The sequence below is a fragment of the Cynocephalus volans genome, chromosome 8 (genome assembly GCF_027409185.1).
Source record: "Cynocephalus volans isolate mCynVol1 chromosome 8, mCynVol1.pri, whole genome shotgun sequence".
NCBI lineage: Eukaryota > Metazoa > Chordata > Mammalia > Dermoptera > Cynocephalidae > Cynocephalus > Cynocephalus volans.
The window spans coordinates 95687374-95712376 of record NC_084467.1 but is presented as its reverse complement, the minus strand read 5'-3'; the positions used below and the strand labels follow the sequence as shown (position 1 = coordinate 95712376).

General features: G+C 36.5%; 1 protein-coding gene across 1 annotated transcript in view; it reads left to right on the top strand.

Moving 5' to 3' along the window:
- LOC134384008 (mitochondrial adenyl nucleotide antiporter SLC25A24-like) overlaps positions 1-25003 on the top strand; it is a 54840-nt gene that overhangs the window by 15054 nt on the left and 14783 nt on the right. Inside the window, exons 4-5 of the mRNA XM_063105611.1 lie at positions 9630-9741; positions 16011-16169. Coding sequence (XP_062961681.1) covers positions 9630-9741; positions 16011-16169 — 271 coding nt within the window. The remainder of the gene's footprint in view (positions 1-9629; positions 9742-16010; positions 16170-25003) is intronic.

The following is a 25003-nucleotide window of genomic DNA, read 5'->3' as shown; positions in this document are numbered from 1 at the left end:
TTCCAGCAGTTTTTTTGTAGAGGTTTTAGGCTTTTCGATATATAGGATCATGTCATCTGCAAACAGGGACAGTTTGACTTCATCTTTTCCAATCTGAATGCCCTTTATTTCCTTCTCTTCTCTGATTGCTCTGGCTAGTACTTCCAACACTATGTTGAATAGGAGTGGTGAGAGTGGGCATCCTTGTCTAGTTCCTGTTCTTAAAGGAAAAGCTTTCAGCTTTTCCCCATTCAGGATGATATTGGCTGTGGGTTTGGCATATATGGCTTTAATTATGTTGAGATACTTTCCCTCTATACCTAACTTATAGAGGGTCTTTGTCATGAATGAGTGCTGAACTTTATCAAATGCTTTTTCAGCATCTATAGAGATGATCATATGGTCCTTGTGTTTGAGTTTATTAATATGGTGTATCACATTTATTGATTTGCGTATGTTGAACCAACCTTGCATCCCTGGGATGAATCCCACTTGATCATGATGAATAATTTTACGTATGTGTTGCTGTATTCTGTTTGCTAGTAATTTAGTGAGGATTTTTGCATCTATATTCATCAAGGATATTGGCCTGTAGTTTTCTTTTTTGGTTATATCTTTACCTGGTTTTGGTATCAGGATGATGTTTGCTTCATAGAATGAGTTTGGGAGATTTGCGTCCGTTTCAATCTTTTGGAATAGTTTGTAAAGAATCGGTGTCAATTCCTGTTTGAATGTTTGGTAAAATTCTGCCGCGAATCCATCTGGTCCTGGGCTTTTCTTTGTTGGGAGCCTTCTGATAACAGCTTCAACCACCTTTATTGTTATTGGTCTGTTCAAATTTTCTACGTCGTCACGGTTCAGTTTTGGGAGCTTGTGTGTGTCCAGAAATTTATCCATTTCCTCCAGATTTTCAAATTTGTTGGCGTATAGTTGTTTATAGTAGTCTCGAATGATTCCTTGTATTTCAGATGAATCAGTTGTAATGTCGCCTTTTTCATTTCTAATTTTTGTTATTTGAGTCTTCTCTCTTCTTTTTTTTGTTAGCCATGCTAATGGTTTGTCAATTTTATTTATCTTTTCAAAAAACCAACTTTTTGATTCGTTGATCTTTTGAATTGTTTTTTGGTTATCAATTTCATTCAGTTCTGCTCTGATCTTAATGATTTCTTTCCGTCTGCTAACTTTAGGTTTGGATTGTTCTTGTTTTTCTAGTTCTTTAAGGTGAAGTGATAGTTTGTTCACTTGCCATCTTTCTATTCTTCTGAAGTGAGCGTTTAATGCAATAAATTTTCCCCTCAATACTGCTTTTGCAGTATCCCACAGGTTTTGGTATGATGTATCATTGTTTTCATTAGTTTCAATAAATTTTTTGATTTCCTGCTTGATTTCTTCTTGGACCCATATGTCATTAAGTAGAATGCTGTTTAATTTCCATGTGTTTGTATAGTTTCCAGAGGTTCGTTTGTTATTAATTTCTAGTTTTAATCCATTGTGGTCTGAGAAGATAAATGGGATAATTCCAATTTTTTTGAATTTATTGAGACTTGATTTGTGACCTAATATGTGATCTATCCTGGAGAATGATCCATGTGTTGATGAGAAAAATGAATATTCTGAGGTTGTTGGGTGGAATGTTCTGTAGATATCTGCCAATTCCAATTGGTCTAGAGTCTTGTTTAGATCTTGTGTTTCTCTACTGATTCTTTGCCTAGATGATCTGTCTAATATTGACAGTGGGGTGTTCAGGTCCCCTGCTATTATGGTATGAGTGTCTATTTCCTTCTTTAGGTCTAATAGAGTTTGTTTTATAAATCTGGCTTCTCCAACATTGGGTGCATACATATTTATGATTGTTATGTCTTCTTGATGGATCAGTCCTTTTATCATTAAGTAGTGTCCCTCATTGTCTCTTTTTATGGTTTTTAGTTTAAAGTCTATTTTGTCAGATATAAGAATAGCTACTCCAGCTCGTTTTTCTTTTCTGTTTGCATGGTAAATCTTTTTCCATCCTTTCACTCTTAGCCTGTGTGAATCTTTATGGGTGAGGTGGGTCTCTTGTAGGCAGCATATAGTTGGGTCCTGCTTTTTGATCCAGTCAGCCAGTCTGTGTCTTTTGATTGGGGAATTTAAGCCTTTTACATTAAGAGTTGTTATTGAAAGGTGTTGATTTATTCCTAGCATTTTATTGGTTGTTTGGTTGTCTTAGGTGTGTTTTGTTCCTTGCTTTCTGATTTACTGTTTGTTTTCTGTGTTTGTTGGTTCCTTAGGTTGTAGATAGTGTTTTTGTTAGCTTGTTTTCTCTTCATGAATGCCATTTTTATTATACTAGCGGGTTTAGATTTTTCTTGGGTTTTTATGGCAGTGGTAGTTATTTTTCAGGAACCAAACCCAGTACTCCCTTGAGGATTTCTTGTAAGGGTGGTTGTGTGGTAGTGAACTCCCGCAGTTTTTGTTTTTCTGAGAAATATACTATTTGCCCCTCATTTCGGAAGGATAGCCTTGCAGGGTAGAGTATTCTTGGCTGGCAATCTTTGTATTTTAGTATTTTGAAAATATCATCCCATTCCTTTCTAGCTTTTAGGGTTTGTGATGAAAAGTCTGATGTTAACCTGATTGGGGCTCCCTTATAGGTCATTTGACGCTTCTCTCTTGCTGCTTTTAAGATTCTCTCTTTGTCTCTGAGTTTTGCCAATTTGACTATGACATGTCTTGGAGAAGGTCTTTTTGGGTTGAATACATTTGGAGATCGTTGAGCTTCCTGGATCTGAAGATCTGTGATTTTTCCTATACCTGGGAAGTTTTCTGCCACTATTTTGTTGAATATGTTTTCAATGGAATCTCCATTTTCCTCCCCTTCTGGAATACCCAAGACTCGGATATTTGATCGCTTAAGGCTGTCTGATATCTCTCTCAGATTTTCTTCAATGTCCTTAATTCTTTTTTCTTTCTTTTTGTCTGCTTGTGTTATTTCAAACAGCCCATCTTCAAGTTCAGAGGTTCTCTCTTCAACTTCGACAAGCCTGCTGGTTAAACTCTCCGTTGTGTTTTTTATTTCGTTGAATAACTTCTTCAGTTCAGCAAGTTCTGCTACATTTTTTTTCAGGACATTGATTTCCTTGTACATTTCCTCTTTCAGATCCTGTATACTTTTCCTCATTTCATCATGATGTCTAGCTGAGTTTTCTTGTATCTCATTCAGTTTCCTTAGAATTATCACTCGAAATTCCTGTCAGTTATTTCAAGGGCTTCTTGTTCTATAGGATCTAGAGTTTGAGATTTATTAACTTTTGGTGGTGTACTTTCTTGATTTTTTGTATTTCTGGTATCTTTTTTTTGTTGTTTTTTCATTGTGGCAGGGGGTTTCACAGTCCACCGGTTTGAGACTAATGACTAACTAGGATGTTGCTGTGGTTGCCAATTTCGTATGGCTCCCTCCGTGACTGCTCAGTTGGCCTCTAGTGCCTTGTGTGTGTGGTTGCCTCGGGTCTTGGGCTTCTCCGGGGAGCCACCTTTCTGGTCAGCTTGGACTCTGCTGGGCTGGTGGATCACGTACCACAGGGTGTGTGATCTCTGTTGAGCTTTCACTTCCTGTGCAGGACTTCTCCCTGTTCTGTGTGCTCTGGCCCAGGCTGTTAGATCTTGCAGTGACGACCCCACCGGGTGTGTGGTTTCTGTCGAGTCTCCGCCTCCCTGGCCGCACGCCTCTCCACTCTGTGCGCACTGTGCTGGGCTGGGGCGTGTCTTCTGCACCCCTCGTCTATCAGCTGGGCCTTCAAGACCCTGGTTGGCACCGCCTCGCCCAGGAAGTCTACCAGGTTTCTGCTAGGCACAGACGACCGGTCTCTCTGGGTGCCTTTGTAGCACTATGTAGATCTTTCTTGGGTCTTGTTCACCTTTGTATCCCCCCAGTATAATCCGAGTCTAGCGCCCACCTGCAGCCTGGTCTCCGGCAGGTTCAAGCGGACCTGGGAACTCTCCTACCACACTATTCCCAACCAGAAATTCGTTAGGCTTTTTTCCAAACTGGTGGCCGCAGAGATGGTATCTGCCTCCCAGTAACAGGGAGTTTACCTGGGGCCTGAGTCCAGGGTATGGTGGAGTGACAGTCGGCCCGCCCGTACTTCCTTGCCCTCCCGACACTGGCCGGGGACGCCCCCCGCCACCAGCCCCGCCAGAGAACCACGGAGGGAGTGGGAGCGGAGGCCGGTCCGCAGGCTCCGGAAAGCCCGGCGCCAGGCCAAGCAAGTGGGAGGGCTCAGTGATGGCCGAGAAGGGCGGAGCTGTCCGCACCTGGGAAAATGGAGGCAGCACCGGGCGGTGAGTGGCCTGGTGGTGCAGGCGGGAGCCGCGTGGGCATCCACCCCCCGAACAGAGCTATGCCAGGGGTCACTCACAGTGCTGTGCCAGGTCGGGTACTCGCTCTCTGTCTCTGGTTTCCCGCCTTTCCCAGTTCTCAGCCGCTGACGCCTCGGGCTGTTCAGTTGCGGCGTGGCTCGGGCGCTCCCAGGAATCTTCTTTAATGCCGGCCTGAAACCTCGAATCCTGAATAGGGCAGCTGGCCGCCTTCAGCGCGGCCCCGGCCTCCGGGATCCTGGCTGCATCCACAGCAGCCCAGGAGCCGTGTTCCCTGTTTCGAGACTCGCTTTTGCAGCTAAGAAACAGTTCTTTTCCTGCTCCACACTTCAAAGCTGTTGCCTGTAAATGAGGCAGCCTCTCCTGCCGGGGGCAAAGTGGCGGTCACCCCCCACGACCGGTCAGCAGCAGCAGCCTCCCTTACCTATTTTTAATTGGGTTATTTGTTTTTTTGTTTTTGTTATTCTTTGCTATTGAGTTGTTTGAGTTCTTTGTATATTCTAGAAATTAGCTTTTTGTCAGATGCATAGTTTGCATATAGTTTCTACCATTCTGTAAGCTGTCTTTTCACTCTGTTGATTGCTTCCTTTGCTGTCTGAAGCTTTTTAGTTTGATAAAATCCCATTTGTTTATGTTTGCTTTTGTTGCCTGTGTGTTTGAGATCTTATTCATAAAATCTTTGCCTAGTCCTATGTCCTGGAGCATTTCACATGTATTTTCTTCTAGAAGTTTTACAGTTCCAGGTCTTGCATTTAAGTCTTTATTCCACTTTGAATTGATTTATGTAAATAGTGAGAGATAGGGGTCTAGTTTAATTCTTCTACACATGGATATCCAGTTTTCCCAGCACCTTTTATTGAAGAGGCAGTCGTTTCCCCAGTGTATGTCTTGGCTGGCCGTTGTTTTCTTTTAGCACTTTGAATATGTCATCCCACTCTCTCCTGGCCTGTAAGGTTTCTGTTGAGAAGTCTGCTGTTAGTCTGATGGGCATTCCCTTATGGGGGACTTGATGCTTTTCTCTTGTTGTTTTTAGAATTCTTTCTTTGTCTTTGACTTTTGACAACTTGACTTTAATGTGTCTTGGGGAGGACCTTTTAGGGTTGAATCTGTTTTGGGATCTTTGAGCTTCTTGGATCTGGGAGACCATATCTTTCCCAATACTTGGGAAGTTTTCAGATATTATTTCCTTAAATAGGCTTTCAATGCCTTTCCTTTCTCTTCCCCTTCTGCTACACCCATGATACAGGTATTTGTATGCTTAAGACAGATCATCCAATAGATATCATAGTCTTTCTTCCCTTTTTAAAAAATTCCTTGTTCTTTTTTTGGTCCAACTCGGTTAAATCAAAAAGCCTGTCTTTAAGTTCAGAAATTCTTTCTTTTGCTTGTTCTAGCTTGTTACTTAAGCTCTCAGTTGTATTTTTTATTTAATTGAATGAATTCTTCAATTCCAGGCTTTCTACTTGGTTCTTTTTTATGATCTCTACCTTTTTGTTGAATTTGTCATTCATGTCCTCAATTGTCTTTTTGATTTCATTGTGATTTCTATCTATTTTTTGTTGCATCATGTTGAATTTCCTTAAGATTACCGTTTGGAATTCCTCTTCAGGCATTTCACTGTTTTCCTATAGTTTGGGATCTGGTATCAGAGAATTATTGTCTTCTTTTGGGGGTGTCATATTTCCCTGTTTTTTCATGTTTCTTATATCTGCATTGATATCTGGGCACCTGGTGGTGCAGTTGCTTCTTTTAATTTTTGGAGTAGTTTTTGAAAGGAGAAACTCTTACCTGAAGAAGTATTCTACATTCGTAGTGGAGTCGGGTGTTATAGGTTTGGTTCTAGATGAGCATGATAGTAGGGGCCATTTTGTTCCTCACATCCTCACCTCTGGGACAGGACACTATCATGGGCTTGCTGAGTCGGGTGTGACTCTGATCTCTCAAGGGAAGGTTAGCATGGATCCAGGTGGCTGGTACACTCCCTGCAAGGTCTGTACTTGGGTGGATGGCTGTATTCTTTTTTCATCCATAATGGTTATGTGCCTTTTTAAATAAACCTATTTCACTGTATTTTTGCCTATTTCATTATCAATCCTTTCAAGTAATCTACTTTTAACTTTGTGTTTATTATCTCTATTGTATCTCTTTTGTATCTATTAACTTGTTTGAACCTAAAAGAGCCTCAAAACACATAAGGCTAAAAATAGTATGACTATTCTTTTATTTGTGTTTAATTATTCATTTTTACTAAGTTAGATGATTAGTTCACTAATTTTCTGATTTCTTTTCTGTTATAAAATAGAATGGTAACTCTTAAGTACTTTTGTAAGTGCTTTTGATATATTCCATAAGTTTTGATATGTGATTTGATATTTTCATTCTTACTCGTTCTGAGTTTAAATACTTGTAAATCACTTTTTTCTTTTCACATTGGATATTTAGAAGTAGATTTTTCAATTTCAAAATGTATGGGGATTTTTACAGTTTTTTTGTTATTAATTTCTAGCATAATTGCACCATAGTTAAAGAATATGGCCTGTATGATACTGTTTCTTTGAATATTTTTTGAGATTTACTTTATGACTATGGCCTAGTAAAGTGAGGTTTTTTGTAAATGTTCCATATGTGCTTGAAGAGTATGTATTTTCTAGTTGATGCATGCATAATGTCCATAAAAATCAGTTTGTTAATTTTGTTGTTTAAATTTCTTCTTTGACCCATTGGTTGGTTGTTAAGGAGCATGTTGTTTAATTTCCATGTATTTGTATAGTTTCCACAGTTTTTCTTATTATTGATTTATAGTTTTATTCTGTTGTGGTCTGGAAAGATACTTGAAATAATTTCATTTTTTTAAAGTTTATCGAGACTTGATTTGTGGCTTAACATGTGGTCTATACAAGAGAATGTTCTATGTGCTGATGAGAAGGATTTATATTCTGTAGTTGTTGGATGAAATGTTCTGTGGATGTCTGTCCAATCCATTTAGTCTAAAGTATAGTTTAAATCCAGTGTTTCTCTGATTTTTCGTCTAGATGATCTGTCCAGTACTGAGAGAGGGGTGTTGAATTCTCCAGCTGTTATTGTATTGAGGTCTGTCTCTCCTTTTAGATCCCAATAATATTTGGTTTATACATCTGGGTGCTATGATGTTCTGAGCATATATGTTTGCAATTGTTAAATCATCTTGCTGAATTGATACCTTTATCATTATTTAATGACCTTCTTTTTCTCTTTTTATACTTTTTCTCTTTTTAAGACTTTTAAAGTTTGGTTTAAAGTCTTTTTTGTGTGTGTGATATAAGTATAGCTATTCCTGCTCATTTTTGCTTCCATTCACATGGTATATCTTTTTCCATCCCTTCACTATTGGTCTACACATGTCTTTACAGGTGAAGTGAGTTTCTTGTAGGCAGCATATAGTTGGATCTAGTTTTTTAATCCATTCATCCAATTTATATCTTTTAAGTAGGAAGTTACATTCAGGGTTGTTATTGAAAAGTATTCCTTACTCCTGGCATTTTATTGAATTTTTATGGTTGTTTTGTATATATTTTTTCCTCTTTTTCTTTTATTGTTTTCTTTGTAGTTTGTTGTTTTTTCTTTTTTGGAGTGATAAGATTTAGTTTCTTTCTCTTTCTCATTTCTGTATTTGCTGTAGTAGTAGATTTTAGTCCTTCTCGTGTATTCATGATGGTGATTATCATTCTTTGGATTCCAAATGTGTAATGCCCTTTAGGATTTCTTGTAGGGCTTGTCTTGTACTGGTGAATTCTCATAGATTTTATTTTTAAAGGAAAGACACTATTTCTCCTTAATTTCTCCATAATTTTCTGGGTATAGAATTCTTCTCTGGAAATTTTTAAATTTTAGTTCTTTGAATATATTATCCCATTCTCTCCTGACCTGTAAGATTTCTGCTGAGAAACCTTCTGTTAATCTGATTGGGATTCCCTTATGTGTGACTTGACATTTTTTTCTTGCTGTTATTAGAATTCTCTTTGTCTTTGAGTTTTGAGAATTTATCTACATTGTGTCTTGGGGGAAAACTTTCAGGGTTGAATCTGTTTGGGGATTTTTGAGCATCTTGGATCTGGAAGTCCATATATCTCCCAATACTTGGGGAAATTTTCAGTTATTGTTTCATTAAGTAGGTTTTCCTTGCCTTTTCTTTTCTCCTCCCCTTCCAGAACTCCCATAATTCAGATGTTTGTACACTTAAGTTTGTACCAGAGATCTTATAATCTTTCTCCTTTATAAAAAAAATTTTTTTTCTCTCCCTGGGTTATTTCAAAAAGCCTGTCTTTGAGTTCAGCAATTTTTTCTTGTGCTTGCTTTAGCATGTTGCTTAAGTTCTCAGTTGTATTTTTAATTTTGTTGAATAAATTCTTCAGTTCCAAGATTTCTGTTTGGTTCTTTTTAAAGGTGTCTGTCTCTTTGTCAAATTCGTCCTTCATATCCTGGATTGTTTTTCTCATTTTGTTGTGTTGTCTATCTGGTTTTTCTTACATCTCATTGAGTTTCCTTAAGATTATTGTTTGAAATTCCTTTTTATGTATTTCATAGGTTTCCTCTTGTTTGAGGTCTGGTACTAGAGAATTATTGTATTTCTTTGAAGTGTTATATTTTCTTGTTTTTTCATATTTCTAGTATCCCTACATTGATGTCTGGGCGTCTTGTGGAGTAGTTGCTTCTAATACTTGGAGTATCTTTTAAGGAGAGAGACTACTTCTTACAGATGTGCTCTATAGTGACAGTTGGGTAGGGTGTATTAGGTGTGGTTCCAGGTAGACACAGTAGTGTAGTCTCTGTGTGATTTCTTTTACTGTATTCAATGTCAGAGTTGTAAAAAGCAAGGAAAGTCTGAGAAATTGTCATAGCCAAGAGTAGCCTAAGGAGACATGACAACTAAATAGAATGTGGTATCAAAAGGACATTAATTAAAAACTAAGGAAATCTGAGTAAAGTATAGACTTTGGTTAATAATAAAGTATCAATGTTGATTCATTAATTGTAACAAATGTGCCATAATAATGTAAGTTGTTATAAGTAGGTGAAACTGAGTCTAGGGATATATGGGAACTCTCTGTATTATATCCTCAATTTTTCTGAAAATCTAAGATGGTTCTAAAAAATAAAGTATTAAAAAAAAAACAATATGAAAATACAGTGATATTCATGAAGTCCAAGAGTGGCTTCAACAATAAATATTTAAGAAGCATTTAACTGATTAATTTTTATAGCTGTCTAACTTTATTAAAAAATGTTATAATCATTCTTTTTTTTTTTCTTAATTTCAGCATGGATAGTGATGGGTCAATGACAATAGACTGGGATGAATGGAGTGACTACTTTTTACTTCACCCTGCTAGAAATATTGATGAAATTATTTATTTCTGGAAGCGTTCTACTGTAAGTTTACTTTGTATTTTACTCTATTTTATTTCACTCTAAATGTCATAGCTGTGATTATGATTACATAATCTCTACAATACTTGTAGCCTCAATGGCTAAAGTTACAGTATTCCCTCCTAATAATGTTCTACTGATTTAGCAAGGCGTGTTAGCATTATATGTGCAAACACAGGAACTACTATTTCTTTATTTTCTAAAACCTAGAACCCACCTGCTGATAGGGCCTATAGTACTTTGTGTTAAGAATTACTATGATATAGTTAGACAGCCCTAGAGCAAGGAAAAATAATATGAGGGTACCCCAAAAAGTTCAAGGAACTATTTGTATTATTTTTCAATTCTTTTTCTCCATGAACTTTTTGAAGTACCCTAATATATTTTTCTATCTACACAGATATGATGTACCTGACTTGGTCTTTTATCATAGGAAATGTAAAGTCAAATATTAGGATTTCAAAATTTTAGAGTTAGAAGCATCAAATATATAGTCTACTTGCTTATTTTATACACATAAAAGTACTTGACTTGGAGTTGTAAGGAACAAAGTAGTACTTGTAATTGAAGATTTTTTAGATCTTTGGTGTGGATTGTTAAGTTAATCATTTGTTTGTAGCATACTATTCTCATCAGCACTCATGAATTTTTTCCTCCTCTCCACAGACAATATGAGGGGTTTTCAAAAAGTTCATGGAAAATGTTTATTATGAAAAAGCTATGCATGGATTGCAAAAATTTTTTGCACCAAAATAAACTTATACTAACTTGTTATAAGATGTGTGAGCAAGATCTAGTTTGAAACACTAAGAAGGATAAGAAATCGGTTTGAAAAGACCCTCTATCAGAGTAACAGGAATTCTGCTAAAATGGAAGAACAAATGTCAAATTTATGGGGAAGCTTGGTTGAAGTGTGGTGAAATCATTCATGCTTTATGAAGTTTATGGGGACAGTGTCCCAAAGATACCAGCAGTTTACAAATGAATAACTCATTTAAAAAATATTTATTTATTATTATTATTACTTTTTTAACATTCTAGTATGTTGTGGAGCAGTGAGAGGGGGAGGAGGGAGGAAGGAGGCAGTAGGGAAATGGAGGTGGGTGTGGGGTGGCAGGGCTGGCCCATGGTCGGCTCCTTTGCTGGCCTGATTGTGGAGGGTGTGTCTGAGGCCCACAGGGGGCCCCCCAGCTCTGGCTCGGGAGCACAGTGGGGGTTCTGGCTGTAGCTCAGTCATTGCCAGGCTGGATGTAGATGTCAGGGTCGGGGGGGGGGCAGTGTATGGCTGAGGCCCTCAGGTCCTCCTTACCCCACCTTGGGAGCCTGGGCGGCTTCCAGTACTTCTGGGTTTTGTAGGTATTCTTTGGCAGTGTTAGACCTCTACTGGTTATTATTAGAACTTTGTCTCTGATCTATGGGTATTTTGTTTTCTCTTTCAGTTCTGTGTTCGATCATTTGCTGTTCCCATCACTTAAACTCTGCACTGGAACTAATTTGTTGTCCTTTGCTTACTTCTAAAATGGGGGAACATCCTGTGGGGACCAGCACTTGAGCCATGTGGTTGAGCTAAATTGTTGCTTTGCTGTTGATTCTCTGGGGAAGGCTTTTCTTTTTGTGCAGCTCAGGTTTAATTGTTGACCTTTTAAGCACTTCTGGGTCTTGTGAGGTCCAATACATCTGGGTTGTGTGGAAACTCTGGTCTGGGCCTGACTCTTCTCAGCAAACTGCAGCCCCTGCAGTTCTATATTCCTGACCAGTCCCCACTGAGTGGTCCTGTGCTGATTGGAGGGCAGATCAGCTGTCCATGCTGTGCCCCAGTGTCCCTCCAGGGGGGCCAGTCTTCCCCACCTCCTGTACTCCAAATACTTCCCATGGAGTGGGCCATGTGCTGGTCCCTTGTTATAACTCACAAACCTTTGAGTGGCTCCTTTTTTCAGTTGTCTGTGACCCCTCTCTACTATGTGGGTCTACAGAAACCCTGTCGGTGGTCTTGCTGTCCTGGGGGCCACCAAGGCCCTCCTCTCCCCTGCAGTCTCCAACTTCATACAAAGGGCACAGCTGCATTTTTTTTGCCAGCTCTTGCTCTGTGTGCTCACCAGGGCCAGCCTTGAAATGGCTGGGGCTCGAAACAGTCCAAGTGGTCCCTTCTTTCTCTCATTACAGCTTCTCCCACCTTCATGAACTCTTTAGGTCTCTCCTCCTCTTCCCCTGAGCTCTAGGGTTCCTGCTTGGCAGTCTTTGCTTTTTAATAGTTGTAAATTGGTTGATTGTGGGAGAGAGTGACACTGGGGACCATATTTTTGCCATCTTGATTCAATAACTCATTTTGAGGAAGGATGAGACCATGTTGAATATGAAGCCTGGAGTGGCAGACAATGTACATTAATTTGTAAAGAAAAAATTCTTCTTGTTCATGCTGTAATGGAAGAGGACCAATGATTAACAGCAGAAACAATGGTCAACACTGTAGACATCTAAATTGTTTAGTATACCCAATTCTGACTGAAAAATTAAAATCGATCAAACTTTCACTTGATGGGTACCAAAACTGCTGCACCCAGATAAGCTGCAGACAACAGCAGAGCTTTCAATGGGAAGTTTAAAAAAGTGGGATCAAGATCCTGAAGTATTTCCTCCAAGAATTGTAGTAGGAGGTGACACATGACTTTATCAGTACAATCCTGAAGACAGCACAATCAAAGCAATGGTGGACCAGAGGTGGAAGCAGTCCAGTTAAAGCAAAAGCAGACTGGTCAAGAGCAAAGGATATGGCAACAGTTTTTTGAGTTCTCAAGGCATTTAGCTTGTTGACTTTATGGAAAGCCAATGAATGACAGCGTCTTCATATTATGAGAGTGTTTTGAGAAAGTTAGCCAAAGCTTTAGCAGAAAAATGCCTGGGAAAGCTTTACCAGAGAGTCCTTTCTCACCACAGCAATGTTCCTGCTCACTCTTTTCATTAAACAAGGGCAATTTTGTAAAACTTTTGAAAGGAAATCATTAGGCATGCATCTTACAGTTCATATTTGTCTCCTTCTGACTTCTTTTTTCTCTAATCTTAAAAATCTTTAAAGGGCACCCATTTTTCTTCAGTTTATGTAAAAAAGACTGAATTGACATAGTTAAATTTGTAGAACCCTCAATTCTTTAGGGATGGATTAAATCGTTGGTACTATCAGTTACAAAAGTATCTTGAACTTGATGGAACTTATGTTGAGAAATAAAGTTTATATTTTTGATTTTTAACTTTTAATTTCATTTTCCACAAACTTTTTGACATCCCCTTGACAGAAATGAAGAGGGGAATAGACAACAATACAGTAATAGTTGGAGACTTTTATATCCCACTTCAGTTATGGATTGAATATCCAGACAGAAGATCAATAAGGAAAGAGAGGACTTGTACAACCAAAGAGAGAACTTGTAGACCATTCAACCTAACAGATACATACAGAATATCTCACCCAACAGCAGTAGAATATACATTCTTCTCTAGTGAACACACAAATTCTCTAGGATAGGTCCCATCGGTTGTTCAAAGGAATGTTTAATATCAATGTACTTGTGAATTTTCCAGTTTCCCTTCTGCTATTGATTTCTAGTTTCATTCCATGGTGGTTAGATAAGATACTTGGTATGATTTCAATCTTCTTCAATTTGTTAAGACTTGTTTTGTGACACTTCATTCTCCCGGTTTTCTTCCCATCTCTTTAGCCATTACTTTTCTGTTTCCCCTGAAGATCCTCTTCCTCAATCTGTCTTACTCATATACATTAGTTTTCTTCTATGTTCTATCTTCAACTTTTTTTGTCTCTCTTTACATTTTTTCTAGGAAGTTTCACTTACATTCCCAGGTTGAATTACCAAATACAGGCTGATTGATGATTCTAAATCTTATGTCTGTGGACCACACCTTTCTTTTGCATATGCAAGTATTTATTGGACATCACTTGAGACACCACAAATGTAACATGTACAAACTACTCATCACCTTTCCCCCAAGCTTTCTTTTCCTTTTTCACTGGATGGTACCACCACCTTCCCAGTTGTCCAAGCTAGAAATCTCTGCATTATTCTTAGACCTTGCACTTTCCTTTACCCTCCTTCCATGCCTACATATAATCTTGTGGTTCTTAGAATATGTAATGTCTTTGAACACACTATTTTCTCTGCCTAGAACATTCCCTTGGTTAATCCCTACTTCTATAGAGATATAGTATAGTATGATAGCCAAGAAGGTAGCTTCTGAGGTCAGAATACCTGGATTAAGATCGAGGCTTTGCTGCTTCTAAGTTACCTGACAGTTCCACTTACCCCCCCCAACCAAAAGGTAAAACCCACATTCTGTTAAATGCATCCATACTGTGTTCTTAAGACACCTTTATTTACTACCTTTGTTATTGTGCTTATCACCCTGAATTATAATTGATTTTTTTTTTCTGTCTCATTGTATTGTATGCTCCTAGAGGGCAGAAACTAACTCCATTATGTTGCTAATACATAGCCCAGGGTCTGACATGCTAATTTATTAATTCAACAAATATTTTGCTGGTGAGGGTGTGGAGAGAAGGGAACACTCCTGCTCTGTTGGTGGGACTGTAAATTAGTACAACCACTTTGGAAAACGGTTTGGAGGTTTCTCAAACAACTACAGATAGATCTTCCATATGATCCAGCAGTCCCTCTTCTGGGTATATATCCAGAGGAATGGAAATCATCATGTGGAAGAGATACCTGCACTTCCATGTTTATTGCAGCTCTGTTTACAATAGCCAAGATATGGAACCAACCTAAAGGTCCATTGATGGATGATTGGATAAGGAAACTGTGCTATATATACACTATGGAATACTACTCTGCTATAAAAAAGAATGAAATTCTCCCATTTGCAACAACATGGATGAACCTGGAAAAACTTACATTGAGTGAAACAAGCAAAGCACAGAGGGATAAATACTGCATGTGCTCACTCATATGTGGGAGCTAAGAGAGAAAGGAAGGCAGGAAAGAAAGACCACAGTAGTGCCATGATCCAACCGAGGGAGGGAACATTCTTAGGGCTACAAATTGGAGTTGAGGGGAGAGGAAGAACGGGAGGGAGGTTGGGGGATAATTGAGAGGGGACAAAGGGTACAAAAGTAATTTCTGGTAATGGATATGCCCCCAGTATGAATCTGGACCCCACATCATGGGCAGGAGGGGGGGACAATCAGCTTTGTATCTCATAAATATTCATAATAAATAAATAAATAAATAAATAAATAAATAAATAAATAAAACCCCAAAACCCAAATATTTATTGAGCAACTTTGTCTTCATGGACCAACATACTAGGTTTACAGCAGTACGCAAGAGAGACCAGATTGCTGCTGTCATTGGACTTACTTTCTAGTGGAGTAATAAAGCAATAAACAGAAAATGAGCTAATCGATTAAAACTGTAAAATAAATTAAGATTGTGCTAAGTATTAGAGAGGAATCTGTGGAAAGAGCCAAGGAGAAATGTTCTAGGCACAGTGAAAATCAAGTACGAAGGCTCTGAGGTGGGAAAGTGATTGGAAGGAGGTGACTAATCTTATGAATAAATGAAGGTGGGAAAACTAAGAAGCATAGAAGTGTTGACAAGTAATTGAACCTAGATTCTTTGAGTACAGTTTGGCACTCTTTCCAATGAACTCTATTGCCTCAACATTTAGAAAAAATGGGTGGTCTTAGCAAAAGCATGTATGATCACTGAAAATAAAGTGAGACGCAAAACTTTGTTAGAGTGCAGGTTTCTTAAAATTGATTGACATTTGAAGAAACAGTCAAAGTAAATAATAGAGTAAATTAATCAAAACATATAAGATGCTACTTTTGAATTCTGACTTAGGTTTAAGTAAGTGCACAATGGAGTTTGAAAGAATTTGAAATAAAGCAGGTAAAACTTATTAAGCATTCATTCTTTACCTAGTGTGTGGCAGGCACTGTGGTGGGTGACTAGAACGTGATCCCTGCACTCCAGTTTTACATTTTTAATGGAAGAGATTATCTAAATAATTTGACAATTTTAAATTAATAACTCTAATTTAATGGAAATTGATTTTACATTAAATCTATATATAAAAGTGCTATTAAAATTTATTCAGTCTAGGACAAGTGCTAAGGAAATTGTCAACCTTCATTAACAAGAACTGACATACAAAAGAAAACTTTGGATTTTTGGTTCCTGTAAAACTTTATCCTTTTAATTTATCAGTTTTTTATAGTCTATTTTTTCTTTTGCATTTATCAGATAATTGACATAGGGGAGAGTATAACTATTCCAGATGAATTTACTGAAGAAGAAAAGCGGTCTGGAGATTGGTGGAAGCGTTTGGTGGCAGCAGGAATAGCTAGCGCAGTTGCACGTACATTCACAGCACCCTTTGATCGTTTGAAAGTCATGATGCAGGTAGTTTGCACGTTTTACTCCTTAAGAGTTATTGTAACTTGAAAAATCTCTAATGATTTTCAGAAATTTCATAGTATGAAATGTGTTTTTGCACATTTCATACTATTGCTCATTAAAGTTTTACATTTTTATGAAAATGTAAATTTCCTTATTTTCAATATTAAGAGACTTAATTTTTTAAAAGATGGTCGTATGCTATTTAAATTAATTTTATTTAAAATATAATAGAACCACTCTATTAGAAGTTTTTTCAGTAATATAACTAAATCTGATGGTGATAAGATACCATTAGTCTATTTATTGGTTATCTCTAATTCCTGATAACATAATAACATTGTTCTATTATACTATTTAAATACTAAGAATATTTCTCTGAATTAGAAAGTTAGTTACTTAGAGTGTATTATTATATGTTGTCTAATTACTTTTATTTGAGTAATGGATTGTCAACAGTAGTTATCAAATCACTTAATCTGCTAAGTACCGCAATTAAAATTCATAATTAAAATTTAATATTTGCTGAATACTTTCTCTACAAGGATATGAGAATTAATAATCCACAATCTAGTGAATTTAAATCTGTAAATAAATTTATATACCTGGGTGTTTTACTGTCTTTTTTCTTTTTTTTGGTAACATTGGATTAAGACTAATTATTATATAATGTGAATTAATTGTGTAAAAATTATAATGTTACATAATTAAGAACTATTTATTTATGCTTCTTCCTCATTCCAAAAAATATTTGACTCGTCTTAAAATCTAAATTTATATAATTATGTCATTTTTGGAAAATAAAGCTGTTAGAAAGATAGCTTTTGGGAGAAAAAAGGCTTCATTTATTCATTTCACATATATTTATTTAGGGCCTATTATGTACTAGGTACTTTAATAGGGATTAAGGGTTACAGTAGTAAGTTAGATGTAGTTTTGCCCTTAGAGAATTTAGTCTAGCAAGAAAAATATAGATGATCAGGCAAGTAAAGATAAAATGTGATCTAAGTGCTGTGTACCCAGACAGAGGATATACAGTCATGCTTCACTTAACAACAGGGATACAATCTAAGAAATGTGTCGTTAGATGATTTCGTCATTGTGTGAACATCATAGAGTGTACTTACACAAACCTAGATGGTATAGGCTACTGCACACCTAACTGTATTGTGTAGTCTGTGGCTCTTAGGCTACAAACCTGTACAAGCATGCTACTGTACTGAATACTGTAGGCAGTTGTAACACAATGGTAAGTATTTGCATATCTGAACATATCTAAACATAGAAAAGGTGATGTGTTGCACTAAGATGAGGGCTACGACATCATTAGGGGATCGCAATTTGTCAGTTCCATTATAATCTTATGGGACCACCCTCTTATATTTAGTCCGTCATTGACCGAAACATCTTTATGTGGAACATGACTGTACATAGTACTATGGGAACACCAAGGGGGAGTAAATATCATTTACCCTCTGACTATTATTTCTCACATAAATATATGGTGATATCTTGGTTAACGCATCCAATGGCAATAAAGACCTTTAATTCAATGAGCTAAGTATGGGGAACACACTTTGAATGGCATAAGATGGTAAGACAAATAACCTGCTATCCTCCTGCATTTTTGATAATGTGTAACCTATACTCTCTTCAGTCAGGTGACTGAATTCATTCAGTTTTTAGGAAAGAGCAGGAGTTAACAATCCTCTATTGCAGGTAGAAATAGAAAACTCAACTTCCTCAGTGACTGGGCCTCTCAAAAAATAAAAAATGAAGTTAAAGGGAAAAGATGCAGACACAATACAATGCTACACAGAAATAGAGACATAGGGAGATGAGAGAGATGGGAAAGCAACCAAGAGGACAATAAAGAGAGATGTATTTGTTGTGTGTCCTATCATATGCTAGGTGCGAGAAATGCAAAGAAGAAAAAGTATATCTCTTATAGAGATATGAACGACATAAACAACATATATGGATGATGATGATGATGGTGGTGGTGGTGATGGTGATGATTGAAAATAATTGTCACTTATGAGAGCTTGCTCTATGCAAGATAGAAAAGTATGTGTGTATTGTAGGGACACAGGGTAGGGATGATCAGTTCTCAAAGGGATTGAAAATCTTGATGGATTAGGGAGCATGAAAATGTATGGAGCAAATAAGGGGATAAGGAAAGAGTGGAAAAAGAGGAAGGAATAAGGGAGTGGGATAGATAGGAATAGGAAGAGGATAGGAGATGAAAAGATAGAAAAGAAAAGGAAAATAGTGAAGAAATGGGAAAAAGAGGGAAGATGATAGATGAAAAATGAGTTAGAAATGGGAAAGAAGAGTAATGTAATTAGAAGCAAGGAAGGAAGGGAGGGAGGGAAGGAGTCTGCCCTTTTATGACATTCTTCATCAAATCTCATGGCTTTCATTTGTACCTGTATTTGACAGTGAAATAGGTTCATTAGAACTTGTCCTCTTTATTGATGGAAGTGTTACTGTGTGAGATGCACACGACTGGAAAACAATATGGGAACTAGAGAAGGACGTAAGTGTTGTGTGGTCAGAAGTAGATTAATATAGTTAATAGGAGGGGCTTTACAGTCAGAGAGCCTTGGGTTTGAATTCTGGCTTTGATACTTTTTAATTATGGGCAAGTTATTTGATCAGTTCTAATTGGTTCTACAAAATGGGGATCATAATACTGTCATTTTTAAGAATTAAATAAGATTTTATAAAATGCTTAGCATTATGCCTGCAACATAATGAATGCTCAAAAAAAATGAAGGGTTTCATTTTTGTAGAGAAATAAGATGAATAAATAGCACTGTTACTATTTTATCAAAGCCACACTTAAGTTTCTATGGTTATTTGTTTGCACTTTCAAAAATTGTATTTTTAACTTAATGTAATATCCTCCAGGTTCATCAATGTTGCTGCAAATGACAGGATTTCATTCTTTTTTATGGTCAAATAGTATTACATTGTGTGTGTGTATATATATATATCACCTTTTTTTTATCCATTCATTCGTCGATGGGACATTCAGATTGAATCCATATCTTGGCTATTGTGAGTGGTGCTGCTATAAACATAGGAGTGCAGATATCTTTAGCATACCAATTTCATTTCCTTTGGGTATATATTCAGTAGTGGGATTGCTAGATCATATGGTAGTTCTATTTTTAATTTTTTGAGGCACCTCCATAGTGTTTTCCATAATGGTTGTAACTAATTTATATTGCCACTAACAGTGTGAAAGTGTTCCATTTTCTCCACATACTCACAACACTTGTTAACTTTTGATTTTTTAATAGTAGCCATTCTGACTGATGTGAGGTGATAATCAGTTGCATTTCCTTGATGTTTAGTGATGTTGAACATTTTTTCATGTAAATGTTGGACATTTGTGTGTTTTCTTTCTGAGAAATGTCTATTCAGTCAGGTCTTTTGCCCATTTTTAATCAGATTATTTGTTTTTTTTGGTGGTGGTGTTGAGTTTTTGAGTTCCTTATATATTTTCAATATTAACCCCTTATCATATATTTAGTTTGCAAATATATTCTCCCATTCTGTAGGTTGTTTCTTTGCTCTGTTGATTGTTTCCTTTGCTGTGCAGAAGCTTTTTAGTTTGATGTAATTCCATCTGTCTATATTTGCTTTTGTTGCCTATGCTTTAGAGGTTTTATCCCAAAATTCCTTCCTAGACCAATGTCATGAAGCTTTCCCTCTATATTTTCTTGTAGTAGTTTTGTGGATTGGGGACTTAAATTTAAGTCTTTAATCCATTTGAATTAACTTTTGTATATGGTGAGAGATAATGATCTAGTTTCATTCTTCTACATATGGATAACCAGTTTTTCCACAACCATTTATAGAAGAGGCTATCGTTTCTCCATTGTGTGTACTTGGCACCTTTATCAAAAATCAGTTGGCTATAGGTGTGTGTGTTTATTTCTGGGCTTTATATTTTGTTCCATTGGTCTATGTGTCTATTTTTATTCCAGTATCATGCTGTTTTGGTTACTATAGCTTTGTAGTATGTTTTAAAGTTACATAGTGTGATACCACTTCCTTGGTTCTCTTTGCTCAAGATTACTTTGATTATTTGGGATCTTTTGTGATTCCATTGATTTATCTCACTCATATGCAGAATCTAAGAAACTGTTTTCATAGAAGTAGAGGGTAGGATGGTGGTTACCAGAGGATGGGGAGGTTACCAGAGAGAGGATGGGGAGGGTAGGAAGTAGGGGGCGATGGTGAGAGATCAGTCAAAGGGTACAAAGCCACAATTAGAAAAGAAGAATAAGTTTTGGTGTTCAATTGCTTAGTAGATGACTAGAGTTAACAATATTATATTATATATTTAAAAATAGCTAGAAGAGAGGTTTTTCACTGTTCTCATCACAAAGAAATGATATATATTTAAGATGATGGATATGCTAATTACCCTGAATTTATCATTACACATTGTATACATGTATCAAAATATCATGTTGTACCTCATAAAAATGTACCTTTAAAACTAAAAAAATTGTATTTTTAAAATAAAATAAATACACACTAAGAAAAATCTGGAAAATAGAGCAGTAGAAAGTACAAAAGTTATCTATCTTCTTATAACCCTTAGTGATCATTATTAACACTTTAGTTCGTTACCTTCATGTCCTTTTTATTTATTTATTTATTTTTAAATTTTATTTTATTTTATCAATATACAAAGTGGTAGATTATTGTGGCCCATTAACAAAATCTCCCTCCCCCTCCCCCTCCCTCCCAACAACCTCATATCTGTTCGCTTGTCGTTTCTCCTATGTTTTCTTTAAGAAGTTTTATAGTTTCAGGGTGTATATTTAATTCTTTATCCATTTTGAGTTGACTTTGGTATATGGTGAGAGGTATGGGTCTAGTTTCATTCTCCTGCATAAGGATATCCAGATATCCCCGCACCATTTGCTGAAGGGGCAGTCTCTTCCCCAGTGTATAGGCTTGGTGCCTTTGTCAAAGATCAGATGGCTGTAGGTGTGTGGGTTGATTTCTGGATTCTCTATTCTATTCCATTGATGCATGTGTCAGGTTTTATGCCAGTACCATGCTGTTTTGGTTATTATAGCTTTGTAGTATAGTTTAGAGTCAGGTAGTGTTATGCCTCTAGCTTTATTGTTTTTTTTTTTGCTCAGAATTACTTTGGATATATGTTATTCCATATAAATGTCTGGATAGTTTTTCCATTTCTGAGAAAAATGTAATTGGAATTTTGATGGGGATTGTATTGAATTTGTTTATCACTTTGGATAGTATGGACATTTTCACCACATTAATTCTTTCAATCCAAGAGCATGGGATATCTTTCCATCTTCTTGTGTCCTCTTTAATTTCTCTCAACAGTGGTTTGTAGTTCTCATTATAGAGATTTCTCACATCCTTGGTTAATTCTATTCCTAAATATTTTATTTTTTGGTGGTTATTGTAAATGGGCAAGCTTTCTTGATTTCTCTTTCTGCATGTTCACTATTGGAGAATATAAATGCTACTGATTTTTGTGTGTTGATTTTGTATCCTGCAACTTTGCTGAAATCATTTATCAACTCCAAGAGTTTTTTGTAGAGGCTTTAGGCTGTTCAATATATAGGATCATGTCATCTGCAAACAGGGACAGTTTGACTTCATCCTTTCCAATCTGGATGCCCTATATTTCCTTCTCTTCTCTGATTGCTCTGGCTAGTACTTCCAACACTATGTTGAATAGGAGTGGTGAGAGTGGGCATCCTTGTCTAGTTCCTGTTCTTAAAGGAAAAGCTTTCAGCTTTTCCCCATTCAGGATGATATTGGCTGTGGGTTTGTCATATATGGCTTTAATTATGTTGAGATACTTTCCCTCTATACCTAACTTATAGAGGGTCTTTGTCATGAATGAGTGCTGAATTTTATCAAATGCTTTTTCAGCATCTATAGAGATGATCATATAGTCCTTGTGTTTGACTTTATTAATATGGTGTGTCACATTTATTGATTTGTGTATGTTGAACCAACCTTGCATCCCTGAGATGAATCCCACTTGATCATGGTATTTAATTTTGCATATGTGTTGCTGTCTTCTATTAGCTAGTATTTTATTGAGAATTTTTGCATCTATATTCATTAAAGATATTGGCCTGTAGTTTTCTTTTTTTGTTGTATCTTTATCTAGTTTTGGTATCAGTGTGATGTTTACTTCATAGAATGAGTTTGGGAGAATTGCCTCTGTTTCAATCTTTTGGAATAGTTTGTAGAGAATTGGTGTCAATTCCTCTTTGAATGTTTGATAGAATTCTGCTGTGAACCCATCTGGTCCTGATCTTTTCTTTGTTGGGAGCCTTCTGATAATAGCTTCAATCTCTTTTATTGTTATGGGTCTGTTCATATTTTCCACATCATCTTGGCTCAGTTTTGGTAGTTTGTGTGTGTCCAGAAATTTATCCATTTCCTCCAGATTTTCAAATATGTTGACTTATAGTTCTTTATAGTAGTCTCGAATGATTTCTGAGGTATCAGTTGTAATATCACCTTTTTCATTCCTAATTTTTGTTATTTGGGTCTTCTTTGACAAACCATTAGCACAACTAACTAAAAAAAGCTCTTCTTTTTTTAGTTAGTTGTGCTAATGGTTTGTCAATTTTATTTATCTTTTCAAAAAACCAACTTTTTGATTCATTGATCTTTTGTATCATTTTTTGGGTTTCAATTTCATTAAGTTCTGCTCTGATCTTAATGATTTCTTTCCATCTGCTAACTTTGGGTTTGGATTGTTCTTGTTTTTCTAGTTCTTTAAGGTGAAGTACTAGGTTCTTTACTTGCCATCTTTCCATTCTTCTGAAGTAAGCATTTAATGCAATAAATTACCTCCTTAGTACTTCTTTTGCAGTATCCCACAGGTTTTGGCATGATGTATCATTGTTTTTATTAGTTTTAATAAATTTTTTGATTTCCTGTTTGATTTCTTCTTGGACCCATATGTCATTAAGTAGAATGCTGCTTAATTTCCATGTGTTTGTATAGTTTACAGACATTAATTTGTTATTGATTTCTAATTTTAATCCATTGTGATCTGAAAAAATACATGGGATAATTCCAATTTTTTTGAATTTGTTGAGACTTGATTTGTGACCTAACATGTGATCTATCCTAGAGAATGATCCATGTGCTGATGAGAAGAATGAATATTCTGAGGTTGTTGGATGGAATGTTCTGTAGATATCTGCCAAGTCCAATTGATCTAGAGTGTTGTTTAGATCTTCTCTTTCTCTGCTGATTCTTTGCCTAGATGATCTGTCCAATATGGACAGTGAGGTGTTCAGGTCCCCTGCTATTATGGTATTAGAGTCTATCTCCTCCTTTAGGTCTAATAGAGTTTGCTTTATAAATCTGCCTGATCTGACATTGGGTGCATATATATTTATGATTGTTATGTCTTCTTGATGGATGAGTCCTTTTATCATTATGTAGTGGCCCTCTTTATCTCTTTTTATGGTTTTTAGTTTAAAGTCTATTTTATCAGATATAAGAATAGCTACTCCAGCTTGTTTTTCATTTCTATTTGCATGGTATTTCTTTTTGAATCCTTTCACAATTAGTCTATGTGTGTGTCTTTATAGGTGAGGTGAGTCTCCTGAAGGCAGAATATAATGGGCTCTCCTTTTTAATCCAGTCAGTCAGTCTGTGTCTTTTGAGTGGGGAATTTAATCCTTTGACATTAAGAGTTGTTATTGAAAAGTGTTGATTTACTGCTAGCATTTTATTGATTTTCGTTTGGATGTCTTAAGTGTCTTTTGTTCCTTTCTTTCTGATTTACTGTTTGTCTTCTGTATTTGTTGGTTTCTTGGGTTGTAGATAAACTTTTTTCTTTTTCTCTTCATTGTTGCCATTTTTATTTTACTAGTGGGATTTGATTTTTCTTGAGTTTTTATGGCAGTGGTAGTTATTTTTCAGGTACCAAACCTAGTACTCCCTTGAGAATTTCTTGTAAAGGTGGTCGTGTGGTAGTGAACTCCCACAGTTTTTGTTTGTCTGAGAAATATACTATTTGCCCTTCATTTCAGAAGGATAGCCTTGTGGGGTAAAGTATTCTTGGGTGGCAGTCTCTGTCTTTATTATGTTGAATATATCATCCCATTCCTTTCTGCCTTTAGGGTTTGTGATGAAAAGTCTGAGGTTAGTCTGATTGGGGATCCCTTATAGGTGACTTGATGCTTCTCTCTTGAAGCTTTTAAGAGTCTCTCTTTGTCTTTGAGTTTTGCCAGTTTGACTATAACGTGTCTTAGAGAAGACCTTTTTGGGTTGAATACATTTGGGGATTTTGAGCTTCCTGAATCTGAAGATCTGTGTCTTTTCCTATACCTGGGAAGTTTTCTGCCACTATTTTGTTGAATATGTTTTCAATGCAATCTCCTTTTTCCTTCCCTTCTGGAATACCCATGATTCAGATATTTGAGTGCTTAAGGTTGTCTGATATTTCTCTTATATTTTCTTCAATGTTTTAAATTCTTTTTTCTTCTTTTTTTTGTCTGCCTGTGTTATTTCAAGCATCCCATCTTCAAGGTCAGAAGTTCTCTCTTCTGCTTCTGCAAGCCTGCTGGTTAAACTCCTCACTGTTGTGTTTTTTATTTTGTTGAATGAATTCTTCAGCTCAGCCAACTCTGCTACATTCTTTTTCAGGGTATTGATTTCCTTGTACATTTCTTTTTTCAGGTCCTGTATATTTTTCCTCATTTCGTCATGTTTCCAGCTGAGTTTTTTTGTGTCTCATTTAGTTTCCTTAGAATTATCACTCAAAATTCCTTGTCAGACATTTCAAGGGCTGGGGATGGGGT